The following is a 20133-nucleotide window of genomic DNA, read 5'->3' as shown; positions in this document are numbered from 1 at the left end:
GGACATAGAAAATGCAGACCCTGTTTTTCTGTTTGTTTGAGGATCCTTTGATGCATCTGTAAAAAATCTGAACACAAAGTCTTTGATTTTAATCCCTGTAACTAAGGTATTCACTGACTAAATCAGCCCTCTTATTACTGTGCTTGATTCTGAGTTTTCTAACATCTAAACAGGTCTAACTGGCCACACTGCAGTAGCACAAAATCATTGTCATATACTCCCTTATCTTTTGCTACTTGATCTCCTGTCCAGCCAAAGCGTTCTTGATGTGGTTTGTCCTTCTTCCAAAGCCCCTGCAGCACCCTTATTGCAGGATGGTTGTCTCCATGTCCCCTTACATTGATCCAATAGTTGGCCATCAGTTGCTCTCGACGTAGCCATAACGGCATCTCCCCTGCTTCAACTTGGATTCTCTGAGTTCTAACTGTTCCTAAACACAATCTTAGAGTCCGATCTTGCATGGTATCCAGCTCTGTTGACACTTCCAATAATATGTGTACTTAGGTCTGCAATACTTCAGTATGTTTTGTCTTGTTCTCACCACCTACTTTGATATTGACTTGAACTAATCAAATTAACAGTCTTGATGGAAATTAAGTAAATACTGAATTTAAGTACAATTCTGAGACATTTCAACTTTGAATATTTCAGAGGGGAATATTGTATTTATAAGCCTATAATGTGCATATAAAATGCCCAACAGTTAAAATGTTTCATATTAGCTACAGAATGATTAGCAACATGGCAACATCATTGAAATGCAGCCTCCCAAACTGTTGATTATAATGGAGCATTTTCACATTGTGTTCTTCTTAATTTCACTTAAAAAAAAAAAATAAAAATAAAATAAATCTGAATACGTGTTCCAGTGGAAATGAAAGTTAAAGAAAATAAAGGGACTGGGATGAGTCCAAGGGTTTGGGTTGCTCTTTGATTTCTGTGGTTTGTGTCATCTGATGTCATGCAGTCTGTAATCCAATCAGGCAGAGAGAGAGAGTAATCCACGTTAATCCCACATCCAGAGAGAGAAAGACAGAGAGAGACAGAGAGAAAGAGAGGGAGAGAGAGAGAGAGAGAGAATGAGAGAGAGAGAGAATGAGAGAGAGACATTACGAGAGACAGAAAGAGTAATCTCTGAATCCAGCTTTATTGGTAAGGCAGTGAGGAAAACACACTACTACAGTATTCGTCTGTTCCTCAGTGTGAGTGTTTCTTCTCGTCCTGTAATTCTGCCTGTCACTCTGATCTGATCTCGTCTGACAGCTGCCTGCCAGTGTCCCGAAGCCTCGTCGTCAGGGAAACCTCTCCATGGAGACACAAAGGTAGCACAGGACTTGGAGACCCTCACGTTTATGGAGCAACAAGTCAAAGGAGAGAGGATGAAGGAGGAGAGACCATAGCAGCAGAGAGACAAGAGGGAGTTTCACCTGTGGAGGAACAAGAGGAGTGGAAATCAACAGAAGGAAGGAAGAAGAAAGAGTTGAATGAACTCAAAGTTAATCTGTCAGGTAGGAATATTACTGTTAATTATATATATATATCTATAGAAAATAGATATATATATAAAAAAAAAGAATTAAATGAGATTGGACAAGAGTTTTATTCCCAACTTTTGGTTGTGTTTGCAAAATCTTTCTGCGTGGTTGCAGGATGGGCTATGATCTGGAGAGGTTTGTGGGCTACGTGAATGAGGGTCTTCTGTGCTGTGTGTGTCGAGACGTGTTAGAGCGCCCCCTCCAGGCGCCCTGTGAACATGCCTACTGCTGCGCCTGCATCAGCAGCTGGCTGGTCCATCATCACTCCTGTCCCGAGGACAGATTGCCACTGGATGTGGGCAGCCTCAAACCACTGTTCAGGTCTGCCTACATCTCTGTCTTTTATCATCTCCTCACTGTAACAGTTAATTCTTAAGTTTCACACTTTCTTTCTACTGCTTAGCTTTATTTCCCTGATGTTGTTTTTGTCCTTGATGTCAGGTACATGCGTAACGACCTGAACCGTCTGCAGATCCGCTGTGTGAATGCCAGGCAGGGTTGTGAGGTGGTGTGCTCCCTGGAGAGCCTGCACACACATGAGGATGAGTGCGAGTTTGCCTTCATATCGTGCTCTAACACAGGTATGAAACCTCACAACGAGCGCCTCTAATGTGTCATTTTGTGAGAATAATAGGTGCTGTTTGTGATTGTTATCCATGTGGATGAGGTGTGGGATGTGCAGGTAATGTGACACCTGTGTGGGTTGGAGCAGCAGGTGGCTCTTTTGTTGTCATAGCTACCTCCCAAACTGGTGCATGTATGGGACTTGAAAGCCCCTGCAGACCTCACCCAGAGTGTATTCAGGGTCACCTTTCCATCACTCTTTAATGAGCAATTTAAATGTGTGGATGCACATACAAGCATGTGCTCTTGTGTTCACAATGTGACTGTGTCATTGGCAGGTGGGGAGTACATATGTTACCACTGTGGTAGGTACAGTTACACAGTGTGTGCATGCAGTGTGGCTTTTTGCAGTGTTAAGTGCTACACAGCGCCATAGAGCTTTACACAAGAGATTCCCTTTGCTGTCTATGAGTGCTGTGATCTATGAGAAGTTATTATGTTTGGGTCAAAGATGAGGCTTGACAAGTGCAATGAGGGGTATAAAAGCATGGTTTGTATGTTCAGGAGTGGAAAACAATTACAACTCTTTGTACCACAGTGCAATCTTATTTTTTGTCCTATTGTTTCAAATACATTGTTAAGTATATTAAGTAAGTCAATTAAATTAACTAAATTAATCCTTTCACTTCCACATAGTAGAAAGTATATGAGTCAACTGCTTTGACTTGTTTTTAGAAGACTGTCTATCAATTATATGCATTTACATATAAACTGAGTAAATGGGTGCTTCATGTGAGGCATGTCCAACTCTGTGCTGTTGTCCTCTCAGGTTGTCCTGTGCAGGTAGAGAGGCGGGGTTTGGAGGCTCACCTGTCCGAATGTAACTTCCGCAGCAGGGAGTGTCCCAACGGCTGCGGCCACACTCTTCTCTCCATTGACCAATCACAGCATAACTGTGTGGCAGAGCTGCGCACAGAAGTGGAGATGCTCAGGTAAATACGTGTGCGGATCTGAAAATGTCTTCACTCTCCACTAATCCTCAACACAGAGCTACAGTTTGCATTGGTTCGTTTAGATCATAAATTTGTCCTGTTAAATGTTCATGGCAGGGCGGAGATGCTGTGTAAGGTGGAGGAGGTGAAACGAGAGATGGAGTCTCGGTTGGACTCACAGAGGAGACACATGGTGCAGAAAGAGTCGCAGCTGAAGAATGAGGTGGAGGAGCTCAAGGTGACTTGTCAATCCTTCTCATGTATGTTTACAACAGGCCTGACGTTAAGACTTAAGGCACTGGCGCATGGCTTGAGTTCCCATTTAGTGAGAGCATCAAACTACAGGACATCTCAGAGAGATGTGCTTCCTGTCTTCACTTCATCTAATTGAATTATATATTAGGATATTTTAACTACCCAGCAGAACAGTCTGTGTTAGTTGGTAGCTCTTGTGCAACATGAATGTAAAAAATACTTCAGGTTCAAACTCTCAAAGCTAATTTAATAGCTGTTCTAAAGCTTTTGATCATGTCACATGATCTTCATCAGAAGCTTGGAAATGCTGATGCTCCTATTTCCAATTTTTCTCAATAATCTCATCCGTGTTGACTTAAAATTGAGATTTAATTTTTATTCCTCAGGATGCTTGTTTTTTTTTTGTTTTTTTTTTACTCTTTTTACACTTAATCCTTCAGTAAATGCTTCCTCCACTGTCAGTAACTCAGGAAAGCCGGTGCTGTGAATGTTGATACATGTCCAGTAATCGCACGTCTTCTCTGTGCAGGGTCAGTTGTCCCTTGTGATGTGTGACATGCGAGCCCTGTTAGCCGCAGAGCGTCTGAGAAGACAGGAGCTGGCAGTAGCTGAGCTGGAGAACAGGGAACTGTTGGAGCTCCTCAGAGACCGGCAGCCAACCAGGAGTCAGCATCCTGTCGAACAGACAGCCAGGGACCAGCATCAGGGAGACCAGCAGACATCAGGATGGGAACTACACACTGAGCCGACAAGACCCCAGCCGAGACAGGCATCTTTAAATGCCTCCAGTCTATCGCTACATATATCGGGTCCACCTCCATCACCTCAGCTGGGAGAGGGGGTGCGCAAGGGGGGAACGAGGAGCCTGACTCTAGACTGCATCAAGAGGAAGAGCCGGGAGGTGACAGTCATTTGAGTAGACTGGACTGCTGGGGAATTAGTCAGACCAGATTCAAGCAGTTTCCAACAAGAGTTTAATCATAAAAATTCTATGCATGAACAGTAGTTCTGTACTTACTTCAAGTAAAATTCTTCATCTCAGGACCAAATTACTCCTGGTTTCCTCCATTGATTATTCTGTTTAGAAAATGTTCATTAAATGTTTTTTTAGTGTCCCGCAAGAACGTTGTTACACCAGAAACCCTAGATTTTTAACAAACCTAAAATGCTGAAAAGTGTTTCTTGCCTCATAATGTGAAATCTGTCCTGGATTTAACTAAGGTATGAACAGCAAGGCATGCAATGCGACTCTTGGAAGGCAGCTGGTGTAGTTCATGTGTTATGCTGTCAAATCTAATGTGTTTTAGCTATAATCATCTCCATTGAGACTACAGGACTGCTGGTATCACTAACAAAATCATTTTTGACATTAGTATTGTGTCCTGATGCTGCAGTTAGCAAAGTCATGTGTCACATGAGAGTTGTGATATTTTGGGTTCACCTTGTGTTGTACATCGTGCACCTCTCTGCCTCATAAATCCTTCCTCTGTCTCCACTTTCACTCATTAAACACAAGGAACAAATCAAGAATAATCTTTTAAAAATGGCCACCTCAGGCTGTAGTGTAGATTCCTTTGTTACGCACCCTGAATGACCTCTGCTGTGTAAATTTGGCCCTTAGTGCACAATACAGGTGATCAGTGCTGTTTGCTAAGGCAGGTAATCGTGGTCACTGTCTGCATCACTTCATTATTTCATCTGGTGTTCGCTTAAAACACAAACGTCTAGGCTCGGTAACAACGACCTTTATTCTCTGAACACAACTCATAATAACAAAACATAAAACATCAACACAGAGTCAGTACGTCATTGTGACAACACCATCCCACCATGTTACCATGGAGACAGTATATTTAATATCCTGATTGGTCCATATGTCGCCATGAAAGGCTGCAGTCATTGCCCAGGTGAATTTACCTGGTGAAGGAGCGAACATGTCTGCCCCTGCCGCCTCCACTCCCTCCCCCACCACTGAACTTGCTCCCCTGAGATCCTCTCCCCCCTCCTCCTCCTCCTCCTCCACCTGCTCCAGCACTGCCGGCGCCTCCTCCCCCGCTAAGCCACGACAGCCCAGCACCTCCTCTTCCTCGTGGGGCTCGGTCTCGTGGAGCCAGACGATATGCACCTGATAAATAAAAATGGAGGAAGCCGAAGACAAAAGCACCAGGTTTTGAGTTCCATGTCTCAAAATTCACAATTCAAAAAAAGCATAAAGACCGTGTGTGTGCGTGTGTGTGTGTGTGCACTTCATACTTGCTGGGGGTTGTCTGGAGGGCAGCGGTCCACGTGTGAAGTTGCTCTGTCCTCCGCGGGGTTCACTGTAGGTTCCTCTGTGGGTGACAGCTGGAACTTGTCCGCTCCATGAGGAACCACGGCCTCCTTCCCGACGAGCGTAGTTACCTACAAAACCACAAATACAGGATTTATCTCCCTCTACTGGCCAACAAGTGGTTCTGAACTGCAGTAAGCCCAAATGTCAAACCACTTCTATGTATTCTGCACAGCAAACTATTAGTTTTGAAAAAAAACACCACATCTCATTGGTGAATAGAACATTGTTCACAAGACCATGAAGCTGAGTTGAAAGTGTCTGTGTGTACGTACCGGACAGCAGTACACCTTTAGGTTGTGGTGGAGTGAAAAAGCGAGTCTGACTGTGGAAGGTGGCTCTGCCTCTGTTACCAGTGAACAGTCCTCTGGTGGGGGGTTTTGGGGAGCTCTTGGGGGGCCGTTTAGGGGGCAACAGTCCCAGAGGGGTCGCAATGTCTTTAAACTCCGCCGCCACAAAGTCATCCACATGCATACTGGGAGGACGGGAGGTGTTCTGTTTGCGCTGGCGGAAGATATCATGTGGTCGGCAGAGATTCTGTCCAAACCCTCCTCGACCTCCGCGGCCGCGAGGAGCAGCCATGATGTGGGCTCTCTTAGCAGGCTCAATGTAGTCTGATTTACCGCTGCAGAGACAAGCACCAGACGACATTCAGTCAGTTGAGTAAAACAAGATGTTAGTTCTCTGTAAAAAAATAATACAGAACAGATGTGAAGAAAATGCAAAGTTAAAATACGACCAAACACCGGAATTGTACCTTGATGTGATGAACGTCTCATGTTTGTGTTTGCCCAGTCGGAAACCTTTCGGAGCTTTCGTATGACCGGGAGAGGAGGGCTCAGACAGGAAGGAGCGCTCCAGCTCTGCCTTCAGGTCCAGGTCTGGACAACATTCCTGAGCCAGACCCACCAGATCCACCTTCACCTGCCAAACAGACAAAGTTGCAATCATAGACATCAGGTCAAAGCACATACAGACAGACATATGGCTTCATAACTGGACACGATGAGGTGTAATTTGATATGATACTTATTTTCCACAATTCATGGCTGTGTAATTAATAAATACTGAATTATTTTTTATTTATTACTCATTATTTCCCATGTGACTCATCAAGCTTACATAGCAGCCAAGTCGGGATGGGAAATGTGGTTGTCACTGTAGTATTGTAGTAATTGTGCAGTAATTATTCATCATTTGAACACAGTGCAGCACAGTGTAACATCCTACCTGCTGGTACTTTGACCAAATACTACATGAAAGAGAAAACAAGATTATTTAGCAAAGAAAATCTGGATCCTAATCTTTGCATGCACACATACCATATCAAGGTCTGTTTCTATGTCTTCAGTTTGGAAGGGAGAGAACCACAGAGTCTTCAGCTGCTCATCCAGAGCTTCTGACAGAATGAACACCGTCCTACAGAGAACAACACACAGATGCATGAGAGGATGGTAACTGCCTCTCTTTGACTGATGACTGAATGAAGACGACAGTGAAAAAACACTTGACATAAGTCACTTTGTACCTGTGATTAAACTGGGCCCCGAGCGTCTCGGGTGCTGGCAGAGTGGGCTCAGTATCAGCTGCAGGAGGTGTGTCTGACGCTGTCTCCAGTGTCTGCTTCAGAACAATCACATTCTCCAACATGGTCTCCAGTGAATCATCTTCCTTACACATTTTCTACAGGCAAACACAAACTTAGGAAGTTAGTTAAACACCAAGCGAGCATCATCCTTTACTTCACTATACATGTATTCAGAATTTGTACCGTAATCAGTTTCTCTAGAGTAGGGAGTGGATGGGACTCGGACTCTTCCCACTGCAGCAGAGCTTTCATCTCGGAGCCCGACAGTAACCGTGGAGCGGTGAAGGCAGAGTCCTCACCGGAGCCCTGGCTCTCATCAACACACTGGAGTGGAACACATACAGATTCAAAGGCAAAATCACATACTGTCTGCAACTCTGCAAGAGATTCAGAGTATTAGTTTTTTTCCTTATGCATATGCCTGGGAAATCATACTTCAAACATTAAAAAACTTGCAAAAACAGCCATTGCCACATCTTCTAGTTCTAACTGTTTCCAACATGTTACTAGTAATAATCCTTCAGTTATTTTAACAGCATGTTAAAATAACTTTTTGTGCTTTGGTATTTACTTCTAGGTGAAACATGAACCAGCCATAAAAGCAGGTACTGACCATTGTTTCTGTGTTGACGATCTGTCTGAGGAAGTCCAGCAGAGCTGAGAGCAGATCTGCTGAGTCCTTGTTGAAAGGGAACACCAGTCTCTTCAACAGCGAGCACAGACCGGCGCCATGTTTCTTCAGTGCGCTGAAAACAAAGATTAAGTACAATCAAAGTCTTGTTTGACAAAGAAAAGGACACTATACCTCATAGAAGACAGAAGATGATAAAAGGAGACAGAGGTATGCCAAGAAACAAGACAGCGTTGCCATTTACACTTTGAGGTGGTAGAGTCCATAGTCGTGTTCGGTGAGGAACGTCAAAGTCCTGATACAGGTGAGGAGGAGTGGGACACTGCTTTCTGAATTCCCCAAAACCTCCAACAAGGCATTGCACACTGATGACATCATCTCTCGTCCCGGAAGTGCATTGGCCAGCTGCTCAGCCTCCGACACACAGCTTTCACCAGGCGAAGATACCACCAGAGAAATATCCTGGTGAAGACAGAATATTTTCAAGGTTTTATCCTTTTCCTTGGAAGGACTCGTCTACGTTTCCCTTAACGTGCACTATACTGCTTACCTGGTCACACAGTGACTGTAATATCGTCCCCACTAGTTCGCTGCACTGCTGCTGCTGTAAGGAGTGGTCAGCTGGAGGAACCAAAAGAGACAGCAGCAAGGGGAACAAATCGGCCAGCTGTTCGTCTCCAGACACAGACCCGGACAGCAGGTGTAGTGCTGCGCTCTTACACGCTCTCTGTGATACCAGAGCATCCATCAAAGAAAGCAGACGCAAGACCTGGCCCCAGCACACAGCCTTTCCCTCCTCCCTGCAGACAGCACATCGCCCACACTTAAGATACAATTCAAAGCATAAACACAAACAGCTGATGGTGTTTTCTTCCACTCACGGCTGCAGCTCCTCCAGTTGGAGGTCCAGCAGGGTCTTCATGATAAGCGTCGCAGTGGGTGAAGACAAGTCTGCCAGCTGAACACACATTCTTCTCAGAATGGCCAGGAGAGGAGGGCAGGTGGTGGCACACACACACCTCAACGCCTCGGAAAACACTTTCCACTGTGCCCGTATGTGCATGCTCCACAGCTTCCTTGTGTTTAAGGCTACAGCCACATCTTGGACTGATATCACCTATGGAGCCAAAGGTCTTTTAATATTAGTCTGTATGCCAAGACAAGAATTATCAGAAGGTGAAAGGATGTGCAGGATAGACGGGGGACCAGAAGGATAGAGTGAGTTACCTGAGTGGTCTGCATTGGCAGTGGAAGAGGCAGCAGCTCAGAGAGCAACGTCAGACCAGAGAACAGACCTTCAGGAGCTTTCAGCAGTGAGCCCAAAACCTCCTTTAGCATCAGAGACCACGTGTTACTGGCCAGAGTCTCTTCTGTATGAGTCACCTGCACCAAACATACACACACACACATTGACTACTCGTGACACTATTACTATTACAACATTTCTTAGCTAAACAAACCCGCCTGCACTGTTGCTAATTCACACACCTCTTCATTCACACCCTGCGTGAAGGTGAGCAGTACATCAACGATTAGCGCCTGCACTCTGGTCTCCTCTCCGTCCAGACGTCCAGATGCAGGGATGGAGCACACGATCATGTGGAGCGTCACCAACACACTGGCCACGCGAGTGTCTCTGAATTGGAAAGCTCCGCCACGTAGCAGCTCTGTCAGCATGGTGCGCAGCAATCGTAGTGTGCTGATACATATACTGAGGATCATGCAGCGCTGCGGCGTTGGGCCCATGTGTCCATGCACACGCCACGGCTGCAGCAACACGCTGCACAGCTTCTGTAGGACACGCACACATGTGTCCAGACCCTCGCCGGAGAACAGCTGGACCCCTGCAAGACTCCACTTCAGATCCCTCTGCTGACCTGTAAGAAAGAAGGAAGACACTGTGAAAGTTTTGTTCGCACTCAAGGATTCATATGTGCTGTGCATGCACATTTCCAGAGACATGAAATGCTGTCATGTACCAGCAAAGGCAGAGAAGAATAAAACTCCTAGCTGGTAAAGGTGGATGTTAACAAGGCAGGCTTTCAAATGCTTACCAAATCGGCTTATTAAGGAAATGCATTCAACGGGTTAGTCAGACCTCAAGGATACACACAATAAAAGCGGATATTGTGTATCCTTGAGGTCAAACAAAGCTGTTGAATGCATTTCCTCTGAGTGTGAGTGTGGTTTCTGAGGTGAATAACTGAATAACATAGCTTTTGTTTGCTTTTAGGACAACTCCATGGGACACTTCACAGGGCACCTTCAATATTCGAAACAAAAACCTTCAAGCAAAAAGAAGATGATATAACCACAGAAAAGTTTATCAGCTGAACTATTACAAAAATCATATTTGTTGTCTTTACCTTCTACAGCAGGTGGAGGGCAGGCAATGTGATAAAGGACCCTGAGAGCAGTAACCAGTCCAGTTCCCTCAGCAGTCAACACATTTTCCACATTCTGAAGACAAAAAGAGACGACGCATGTCTAAAATTAAATATAGGTCTCCTATTTGTATATAGCTGTGACTCAGATATGCTACAGAGCCGGTATATGTTTGAGCATTCCAGACTTCCAAGGAGATCAAAGGTACAAACTTCAATAAAAACATATATTTCAGTGTGTGACTAAAGAAATTCTCTTTGCTTTGAGAACAGTTCTGTTGTCTGAGAGGCCAGTCCCTGTGTGTTAGAGTAGGATGAGATCCTGAAAGAGTTCATTGGCTCTCTGAATTAAATGTTATAGACAAATCATTGGCAGCTACCCAGCAGCTGCCAACTGAACAGATTTCTCACTCAGTAAATTAACAGGACTCAGGACTTATTAGGACTGTCTGCAGGTGATACAGGAGGATGAAAGCTCACACAGAGTGAATGAGAATGCAGTGAAATGTTGCTTTACTCCAACAGTGTGTACACCCAGTGAGAGATCCGTACCTGTTTGATGTAGTCTATGAGGGTGGGAATGCTGCCCATCTCAAAGCGAAGCTTTTCTAGAGGTTCCAGCCATTTGCTAAGCTCTTGAAGGATGAAGAAAGACCAAACTTTAATGATCGAATCGAATACACAAAGACTAAAGATATATACAAATATGACAAGATACTTCAGTGCATCATTGGTAATATTTACCCTGTAGCTTGGCATTGGTGTCATCAGCCTTGGCTATGGTGAGGAGTGGGGCAGCATATTGTTCCATCATCCGCAGTTCATTCGAGCTCTGCACTACCAGCAGCACCAGCATACAGGCATAGTTATATGTCACTGCTTTACGAGCTTTGGCCTCACTACAGAAAAAGGAGACAAAAAGTAAAAAAATACTCAGAAATCACTGCACTGGTGCCTGAAATGAAACCACGTCATACAGGAAGAGACACAAGGAGAAGGAGGAGACAGCTGTACCCCTGTCCGTCCTTGCTGTGGTGCTGGAGCAGGGTGACCAGACAAGACAGGTTGTTGTCCAGACTGAAAACGTGAGCCACAGCACTGCGACCAGTCTGTGTGAAGGTCATCAGGTAGAGTGCATGGAGCATTCCCAGTACCTCCGCGTTGTCCCCTTCCTCCAGCCCAGCTCCTCCATCTCCCCCTGTGGCCACATGGCTCATGAGCTCTGACACACCCTGCAGCGCGTGCAGCGCCTGCATTAGCCACACGCCGAAGCCCTCTTCACCAAACCCTGGCCCAGTGAGACCTCCCTCCCCCCCAGTGAAGGTGGTGTCCTCAACCTCGGCTTCTGCCATCGACGCCAGGAGACGCAGCAGCAGGTTGGAGGGAGTGGGCTGGGCGAGAAGGAAGAGCAGACCTGACTGGGTGAGCGACAGGAAGCGTAGGACCTCTCTCACAGCTTGGGTGACACCTAGGTGGCCAGCCGCTGCAGCTGCTGACAACACCGCCGCCGTGCTCTCCAGGAAATGGGAGGCATGCATGTACCTGAAAAAAAGTGTATTTATTACAAATCAAAAAGTCACAAATACATTGAACTTAGCATCTGAGCTTAAGCACTATGTGAGGTTTGAGGTCATATGTATTTGAACGTGTACCTGTACAGTGTTGGGTAGGGGTCGTCCCGCTCTTGCGGTCCTGTTATTCTAGCACTCGTGGGGAAAGCTTTCCCAGGTGGCTGCACCATGCAGTTAGGGGCCGTCTCTAGGAGGTGATGTAACTCTTCCAAAACCCCCGCCAGCCTGTCAAGCTCTGCCTCGCTCACAGGAGACGAGCTCAGAGATGGTTCCTCCTCCATGGGGCTCTCTGCATCCTCCATCTCCTCCTGAGAATGACAGTCATTCACGATTATCATGAAAAATGTCATTTGTCTTTGAAGTTAGTAACAATATGCGTGTGTGAATGAATGTGTCTACCTGCTGTGGTTCACTCAACGCTGCTGCTGCACGCTGCAGATCGACCAACACCTCATACATGTGGCATTTCTGCAATATGGCGTTGCCAGCTGTTATGACCCTCACAGTTTCTTCACGCAGGAACAGCTGAACCAAACGCTATAAAGAACATTAAGTTTAGTGCCAGATGACGGAGGCAAAAATTCATCACCTTGTTCAGTTAGTCAGTGTTTTCTGAATGCTCTCTGTAAATGTGAGGACTTTAAGGCTGACTCATTTGGATAATTAAAAATGATAATCTGGAATTTTCCAACCTGAGATCACTGCGAAAGAAATACACAAGGAAATCTGTCTATAATTAAAAAGCTTCTTTTTCATGCTAACCTGATAGCCACTCTTCTCTGACTCCCCTGCCTGTAGGAAAGCCTCCACACCTGAAGGAGCACTGATCAGAGCACCCAGAGCTCTCAGGATACTCAGCTTCAGGGTGGAGGAGACGTGGTCTGCGTTGAGCAGCTCCAGCAGTACATTCAGGGCCCTTTCACGCAGCAGAGCTGTGAGGCCCTGCGGGCACTCTGCTAGGCATGACACTAGCTTGGCACCAGCTTTCAACTGTCTGAGGTTAAGAGCAATGGGTTGTGTGAGAGCGACCTCCATGTTCAGAGCTTGGAGTGCCCATTCAGCTAAAACTCCAACAGGGTCCTCCATCTCTCGCTCTCCTTGTTTCATTAAATAAGCCAACCCTTTGGCCAGTAGTCCAGGTGCCTCTTCCAGAGCAGTGACCCAGCGAGCATCTCTGTCATCCCCAATACTAGCGAGTAGCTCTTTCAGCTGCACGACAGCCTCAGCCTCCTCTCCAATTGCTGGTCCTTCAGTTCCACCAGGGTCCCTGGGTTCCTCCACACTGGCCTTCTCAAACTGGGTATCAAAGCGGGTCTTGTATGGAGGCGTGAAGTAGAACAGCGGTCTGAGTTCTCGCTCATACGGGTCATATTGGACAGGTGGGACAGATGCCAGGTCCTCAGGAGTGTAGTCCATGTCAAAGGAGGGCAACTTGAAGGTACCATTATCCAGATCGTCCTCATCGCTGGAAATCTGCTCATAGCCATCATCACCTGAACAGATGAAAGAGAAGAGAAATTTGACAAAAGTTAACATATTATGAACAAGAATCTTCAGATCCTTCTTAAAATATGTGTGTAAAATGAATGGAAATGAGGAGGCCAGTGGCTGCTACTTACTCCCTTGCTCATTTATAAATGCATACACAGACAAACTTTTGCACACATTGCAGCATCACTCCCAACAGGTTGGGTTAGTTTGACATGCAGGATTGACTACAGCACAAGCATCAGCCATGGCTGCCAGGATATGTGGACTAGACCTCCACATGTCCGCTTATGAATGTTGATCACAAGCCTTCAGAGCAGCCTGTCGCGGGCTAGCTGAGAGTTTGGAGCATCCAGCTGTTGTTGATAGAGGCAGCATGCCAGAGGACACACACACTCTCTCCAACTGTCACTCAGTCCCAAATGGACCCTGCTCCCATGGGCCCCTGGGAAGTTGGATGAGTTTGCGGTACCGAGGGGTTCAGGGCCAGGCGTCCATTTGGGATTGTAGACTATCCTACACTCACAAACTCACTCTCCTACCTTCCTCCATCTCCTCTTCCTCGTCCTCACCCTCATCTTCCTCCTCCTCTTCCTCCTCCTCCTCCTCTTCCGGCACGCTGCCCTCGGTCCGCGCATCTTCTTCCTCCTCCTGCTCCTCCTCTTCCTCCTCATCGCCTTCTTCCTCTTGTTCAGCATCTGAGTATGCTTCGTCAGCAGGAAGCGATCTCTCGGGCGACACGGCCTCCAGGTAGTCGTCACGGCCCTGGCACGGCTCATCTTTGACCACGCCCACTGAAGACGTCACAACAGAGAGGGTCATACTGGTGTTTTTGCTTGTTTTAGTCTGTTTAGAAAACAATTCTTATACTTTACACAAAGTATAAGCCAATACTGCTAAATACTGTCCAAAGCATAAAACCTTTTTGACTATGTTTCCCCCTCTGGCAGGCAGCCAGTGGTTTTCATTAATTTCAGTACACTGTGATAATCAGCATGCAGAGACTTGCTAGATAACTCATCACAGTGAACATAATGTGCTCTGTACTTGTACAAGAAGACAGAGTTTGGCAGAGTTTTCAAATACTTTTCCAACCATATTACCACACAGCAAGAAGGTAACAGAGAAAAAAAAATGGAGACATCAAGCATGGTTCAACTCTGTATGTTCATTTTCATATTGGACTGAAATGAACTCGAACATTGAGCAGCCGAGCAATTAAGAGACATTTGATAAAAACAAATAAACTTGGTTAAAAACTCAAATAAACTGTAAACAATAATATAAAGTATGTAAAACGGTTGCACATGGGTTAAAAACTGGTCCACAACCGGGGGTCCTGACAGGAACTAGGGGTAAAGAGGTCTTCCCATTTTTAAGAGGTGTGAGGAAAACTCCACCAAAAGGGTCATTTTTAAATTTTTGATTATTATTTAAGATATAAACTTTAAAAACTCTCACCGAATAAAGGCACAAGACCCGAACACCAGCCTGATTCACAGAGCTTTCATTCTCTGCTAAACAGCAAAGAGCTAATATAACAATGGACAAGCGTTCAGGCGGAAGAAAAGACTGAATCTGTCCAAAAAGTAAGTGTGATTGGAAAACAACTCAAAACTACATAATACAGACAGAGAATTGTATAAAAAGTTCCTAAAAATATCAGGAAAGCTTGTCCTGCAATATTCACAGGAAATAAGTGTTTGTTGAACTCTCTTGGATTTTCTCAAGTTCTAACTTTAAGTTTTAATTAAGGAGAATCACTGATGCAACATTTAATTATGTGAAGCATCAACCAGACGGACGCTTAAACTACGGCAGTATCTCTGTCACTGCTGATCAATCAGGATCCAACAGCGGCTGATATAACGTGATTCATACAGTTCTGACCCGTCACTTGGACCTGCTCTTCATCATCATCATCTGGGGGTGGAGGCCCAGGTGGTGTTCGAGGCCCTCTGGGTGCTGGTCTGGGTGGGCTGCCGTTGTACTGGTCATCTTTTTCCCACTCTAAAAGAACAAACAAACGGTACAAGAGGTCGACGGTCAAACAGGCAAATCCAGGAAAGGCGAGAGTATTCGATAGTTTTGGCGTATTGATGCCCACCCTGTTTAACGATCCTCTTGGGCCCGCTGGGCTGTTGAGGGGGCGGGGGTGGAGGAGGAGGGGGTGAGCTTTGGTCATGCCCATGCGAGCGCTCTGCTGTCCCATACACTGCTAGAGTCAGACTGGTGTACCAGCCACGCAGCACCAGGCCGTCTGTGTTCACCTGCAGGCAGAATCAAATTTAGTTATTCACAAAATCAACAGAAACAAACAAAATAAAAACACAAATCACGTTGTTTGCTGACACTAATTTACCTTTCCGCTGGGTCTGAACACGATGGACTTGTTCTCATCATATTCCAGACTGAGGGCAGAAAGTAAGACAGGGCAGGTTAAAACATCAGTGTAACTGTACATCAAGGCCGAAATATTCTTGAACACGCGTATGTTTGTTTATCATTACTGTTCGGGATTGTATTTTTAGAAAATACAGTGTGACTGCAATGAAGTTTAACAGCAATCTGGTAGGTCCAAGATAAACCTCCTTCAAAACAGTACAAAATGACAAAATGTGTAATCATGTGTAAAAAGCACTCCTCTTCATGCCTGATCTCACTCTCTTTCTCCCCTCGTTTCCTGTCAGCCCTCTATTGCCAACTGTCTAATAAAGTACCGTCACCTCACTTCAATAGAGGAAGTGCTTCTGCAAGCTTAACCGAGTTAAAGTCAAGACTTTTTAAGGCCTTTTTAATACCACATGGAATTCAACTTAAAACCTGTTTCACAATCATATTGGGCAAAGTCAGAAAGTATGATGCAAAATCAGTAAGGAAACTATGGTCTAGAATTATCCACCATTATTTTATCGAATGTTTTCAGTACTTTCCAAATATGTAACTAATTCAATTAACAGGACCTGGACCCAGCACACTCAATGACAAGATATATACAGAAAAAACACATGAATAGATAGCATTGCTTTGCTCTGTCTCTCTCTGTCTCTCTCTATAATTTTGGCTTTTCCTGTGAATTCCCAACAATTCAGATAACACAATCAGAGAAGGAAGATTCAGTCTTTGGTAGAACTAGTTAACCCCCCCTGACACATATGAGAGGGTCCAAAGATTTGAGGGGTCATAAGTGAAAAGGCTGGGGGCCACTGGTGTGTGATATATTGGGTTATAATACAGCCAGGAATCTTTGCCATTCAATACACCACAAAAATCAAAATGCAATGAAAAACTCATCTTTTAAAAAAAACAAAAAAACAATACAAGCCAAAAGACAAAACTCCAATATTGTGCTTTTGTGAATCATCCAAATCTGAATCATGACCTGTGCTGACAAAATGGAATTCTTGGGCCAAGAGTCATTTGTCTAAAAACATTTCAGTCAAATTTGTTTTTGGCATGTGCGAGATACATCAAAAGCAATCCGACAGGTTAAAAAAGTCTACTCCCAACTTTCCTGGCAGACATAATAACTAGGGTGTGTCTTATTTTCAGTTTTCAACAACCCTTACACAATGCACACCTCTAAATACGAGTTTATGTTCTGGTGCTACCGTGCACACCTCTGCTATTACGAGGTTAGAATAAAAACATTTCACTCAAGCGTTCCACTACTCGTCTATTTTACTAGAATCTCCCAGGTTTTGTGTCACTTTCAGCTACTGTGTGGGTGTGGATGAGTTTCTGGAGAGACCAGTTAGCCAGCATGAGAACAAAGGGACCAGAATATGGGTGGGTGAGAACACACACCCCACTGGCCTCCAAAAGCAGGGCTCAGATGCTACCGTGACTGGTTCTACAGGTGAGACAGACACCTGTGTCTTGAGCACTCTCATGAGCTCACTGGGAAATAAAAGAGATGGAGGAGAAGCTCGGAGGAATACAGAAACAAAAGGGAGGAGGGAGGAGAGTGAAAATCATTCCGACCTGCCCAGTCTGTGGAACGAGGGGCTGTTGGGTTTGGTGACATTGTTGAAGAACAGCTCCAACTGGAAGGCATGAGGAGACGTCTCCCTGGAACACAGAAACACACTCACTGTAATGAGGCAGTCAGGACTCAGTCCCCTGGTTTCCAGATGACTTCACCAGCATTGAGTTATACAAGCCCGATTCCAAAAAAGATGAGGCACTGTGTAAAACGTAAAAAAAACTGTGTCCCTGAGTCCATGTAGTCATTTCCTTTATACAATCATGTGTTCACAAAGTGGTGAACTTCTCTCCATTCTTGCTTGTGATCGACTGAGCCTTTCCAGGATGCCCCTTTCATACCCAATCATGATACTATCACCTGTTACCAATGAACCTGTTTACCTGTGGAATGTTCCAAACAGGTGTTTTTGAGCATTCCACAACTTTCCCAGTCTTTGGCTGCTTCTGTGAAATGTCTTGCATCAAATTCAGAATAAACACATATTTAGAAAAACCAATGAAGTTGACGAGGTAAAACATTAAATACATTGTTTTTGTGCTGTTTTCATTTGAATACATGTCAAAAAAAGACTAACAGGCAACTGTTTCACACCAGGAGTTGTATATCAACATGACGGTTTGCAATATAACAATGTACACTCAGTGGCCTCTTTATTAGGTACACATGTACAATCTATTGCAAATTAATACAGCAGTTCTGCCATAAACTCTTCCTTTATGAAGTTTAGAATGTTCAGCTCTTGGTGACATCAATTATATATTTATTTTATTACTGTGGTCACAGTTAAAAGTGTTGTTGTACTTGACTATATTATACTGAGAGTGGTGTCTAATTTTTTAGTCTTTCCTATCTATATCTATGTGGGGGTCAGAATATTAGAAACACCTCTGAATATGATGCAGTCCAGTACAATACCATCACTAACTCTGACAGCACTAAAACATATAAGAAAAGTAACATCTTTATGACACAACATTATGGGCATCATAGAAATAGACTTTATGGTAGAACAGTTGTATTGGGTTGCATTAAATTGCACACGTGCACCCAATAAAGTGACCATTGAGTGTATAGTGTGAGGCAAGAAATATTTTTTTGGACTGTCACGTTTTCCATACCGTTTATGCCATGGTACATATCACTTTAACATATCTGCTGGGTGTATTAGACCACTGTAGGCAATGTGGCAAATCAATAAGCAGAACTTGGATTTTGTGGCCTCAGCATGATTAAAAACTTTGATTTGTGATATGAAATGACATATATCCTGATAGAGGATTTTATCCGAATCACCCATCTCTACACAACAGACACCTGACCTGCTCAGGTTTGTGCATTGTTCAGCACTGAGCCCAGTCATTCAGATAAATTACATCACACCCAACAGGCTAAGTGGGAATCAGGACCCACACAACAATTGGAGCTCAGGTATCAAACTACTTTCCTACAGGCGCACATACATCTCAGGTACCTGCAGCAAAGAAACATGTCCAGAAGCAATATGTCGTTAGCAATTAGGTTGAGGATTTCCTGCAACTATGGATGCACCAATCTAACTTTGCCCTCCCAACACAATTCCAATACCTGGACTCTGGGTATCTGTCAAGACAGAGGACCAATCTGGTCAATAAGGTCTATATCAACTTCAACACTAATACTGATCCTGCATATCAGATACGTGCGTCTTCACCTGCAACTACATTCAGATGCCAGTTTACTGGATAGGCCTAGACTCACCTATTTAGTATACCTCATTAAAATAAGTGGTGGACAAATTATTAGAAACGCCTCTCAACCTGACGTCAGATAATTCAACAGCTCGAAAAAAATCATAATATCATCATAAAGTTCAATCAACACCTCTCTTAATCAGTTTCATTAAAAGCTCAACATGACATCCTTCACGAAAGGGGAATTTAGTGCAATGTTTCTGTCATAGACTGCATCAGCTTTATCTTGGTGAACATTACTGTTTTACATACATTACATGTTTGACATACATTACTGTATGTCACCGAGTGTTGCGCGTGCCATATGGCTCTTACCCAAATGCTCTGCTGTCAGGTAAGTTGCTGTGTGCTTTGATTCCTGGAGGTATGACCCGCACCTCTGTGATCAGCACCCCACAAGGAAACCGCACCACATCCACGTTGGTTAGCTGCAGTGCATAAAATATACTAATTTATATAAAACATTTAGATAATACATTGTGTTAACAAGCCATACAACTTACACTTCAGACTAGAACACTTTTGCTAGCCGCTCAGAGGCATTAGCCACTTGGCTAACTAGCAAACAAACTGCGCAAGGCTTCAGCTGCGTGGTGTTTAATAAAATCACGTTTAATGGGCATGTTTCGCACAATTATAGCTACAATTAGGCAAGTGCGTATCGCAACAAAAGCTGCAAATTGCAACGTTATTATGACAACCATGATGCAACTGCTAATGCTAGCCAAGTTGATATCGTTAGCTTGGAAGTTGAGGACCATCCTCCAAAACTCCTGAATATAATCGATATGAGTACTGTATGCAGGCAGCTCATGAGTAAATATACAAGAAGGTGGAAGGGCGTCAGAAACATTACCTCAGCATTCTGGTGCTTAAACGTATCTAGAAAAAGAAGCTCCGTTGAAGTGTCCCCCGCCATCGCTTTCTTACTGTTCGTCGGGCCAGGGGTAAACTTCCGGTATAGTGAATACTTCCGGGGCATGGTCCTCGCGAGCGAAGTGACAGAAACATAAACAAGCAAACAAGTGTACATTAAAAAAAAAAAACGTGAAAAAAGATAAACATATCTGTATTGTTC

At 44.5% G+C, this 20133-nt stretch overlaps 2 protein-coding genes across 4 annotated transcripts; one reads left to right on the top strand and one right to left on the bottom strand.

Moving 5' to 3' along the window:
• Positions 1-1107: 1107 nt before the first annotated feature.
• rnf41l (ring finger protein 41, like) lies at positions 1108-4353 on the top strand. Of its 2 annotated transcripts, XM_070966813.1 has the most exons (7): positions 1108-1152; positions 1264-1508; positions 1650-1856; positions 1977-2116; positions 2929-3091; positions 3209-3329; positions 3876-4353. In XM_070966813.1, the coding sequence occupies exons 3-7, from the start codon at positions 1651-1653 to the stop codon at positions 4260-4262; spliced, it is 1017 nt and encodes a 338-aa protein (XP_070822914.1). In that variant the 5' UTR covers positions 1108-1152; positions 1264-1508; position 1650; the 3' UTR covers positions 4263-4353. The 2 variants fall into 2 exon arrangements, with proteins under 2 accessions (XP_070822914.1, XP_070822913.1); XM_070966812.1 differs by lacking the exon at positions 1108-1152 and having other exon boundaries at positions 1173-1508.
• Positions 4354-5076: 723 nt separating this feature from the next.
• On the bottom strand, positions 5077-20014 carry virma (vir like m6A methyltransferase associated). 2 transcript variants are annotated; one of them, XM_070966516.1, is made up of 27 exons: positions 19912-20014; positions 19371-19483; positions 17322-17408; positions 15700-15748; positions 15445-15607; positions 15228-15347; positions 13880-14131; positions 12612-13342; positions 12249-12386; positions 11931-12157; positions 11293-11820; positions 11023-11177; positions 10831-10913; positions 10261-10354; positions 9383-9771; positions 9122-9277; positions 8776-9011; positions 8445-8694; positions 8139-8356; positions 7877-8009; positions 7447-7587; positions 7204-7358; positions 6998-7094; positions 6433-6599; positions 5951-6300; positions 5600-5746; positions 5077-5471 (listed from the first exon to the last, which is right to left on the bottom strand). In XM_070966516.1, exons 1-27 carry the CDS (start codon positions 19972-19974, stop codon positions 5260-5262), a joined length of 5454 nt encoding a protein of 1817 aa, XP_070822617.1. In that variant the 5' UTR covers positions 19975-20014; the 3' UTR covers positions 5077-5259. The 2 variants fall into 2 exon arrangements, with proteins under 2 accessions (XP_070822617.1, XP_070822618.1); XM_070966517.1 differs by having other exon boundaries at positions 13910-14131; positions 19912-20009.
• Positions 20015-20133: the final 119 nt, after the last annotated feature.

Source organism: Chaetodon trifascialis, chromosome 7 (genome assembly GCF_039877785.1).
Source record: "Chaetodon trifascialis isolate fChaTrf1 chromosome 7, fChaTrf1.hap1, whole genome shotgun sequence".
Taxonomy (NCBI): domain Eukaryota; kingdom Metazoa; phylum Chordata; class Actinopteri; order Chaetodontiformes; family Chaetodontidae; genus Chaetodon; species Chaetodon trifascialis.
Note: the sequence above shows the minus strand (reverse complement) of the source record. Positions and strands in the feature narration are given on the sequence as shown.

Excerpts from the sequence above, each read along its gene's own strand:
- rnf41l (XM_070966813.1), top strand. The coding sequence starts at position 1,651 with ATGGGCTATGATCTGGAGAGGTTTGTGGGCTACGTGAATGAGGGTCTT. Across the intron at positions 2,117-2,928 it reads CATATCGTGCTCTAACACAG|GTTGTCCTGTGCAGGTAGAG; the intron begins GTATGAAACCTC and ends TTGTCCTCTCAG. Across the intron at positions 3,330-3,875 it reads ATGAGGTGGAGGAGCTCAAG|GGTCAGTTGTCCCTTGTGAT; the intron begins GTGACTTGTCAA and ends TTCTCTGTGCAG.
- virma (XM_070966516.1), bottom strand. The coding sequence starts at position 19,974 with ATGGCGGGGGACACTTCAACGGAGCTTCTTTTTCTAGATACGTTTAAG. Across the intron at positions 9,278-9,382 it reads CGCAGGGTGTGAATGAAGAG|GTGACTCATACAGAAGAGAC; the intron begins GTGTGTGAATTA and ends TGTTTGGTGCAG. Across the intron at positions 6,600-6,997 it reads TAGAAACAGACCTTGATATG|GTGAAGGTGGATCTGGTGGG; the intron begins GTATGTGTGCAT and ends TCTGTTTGGCAG.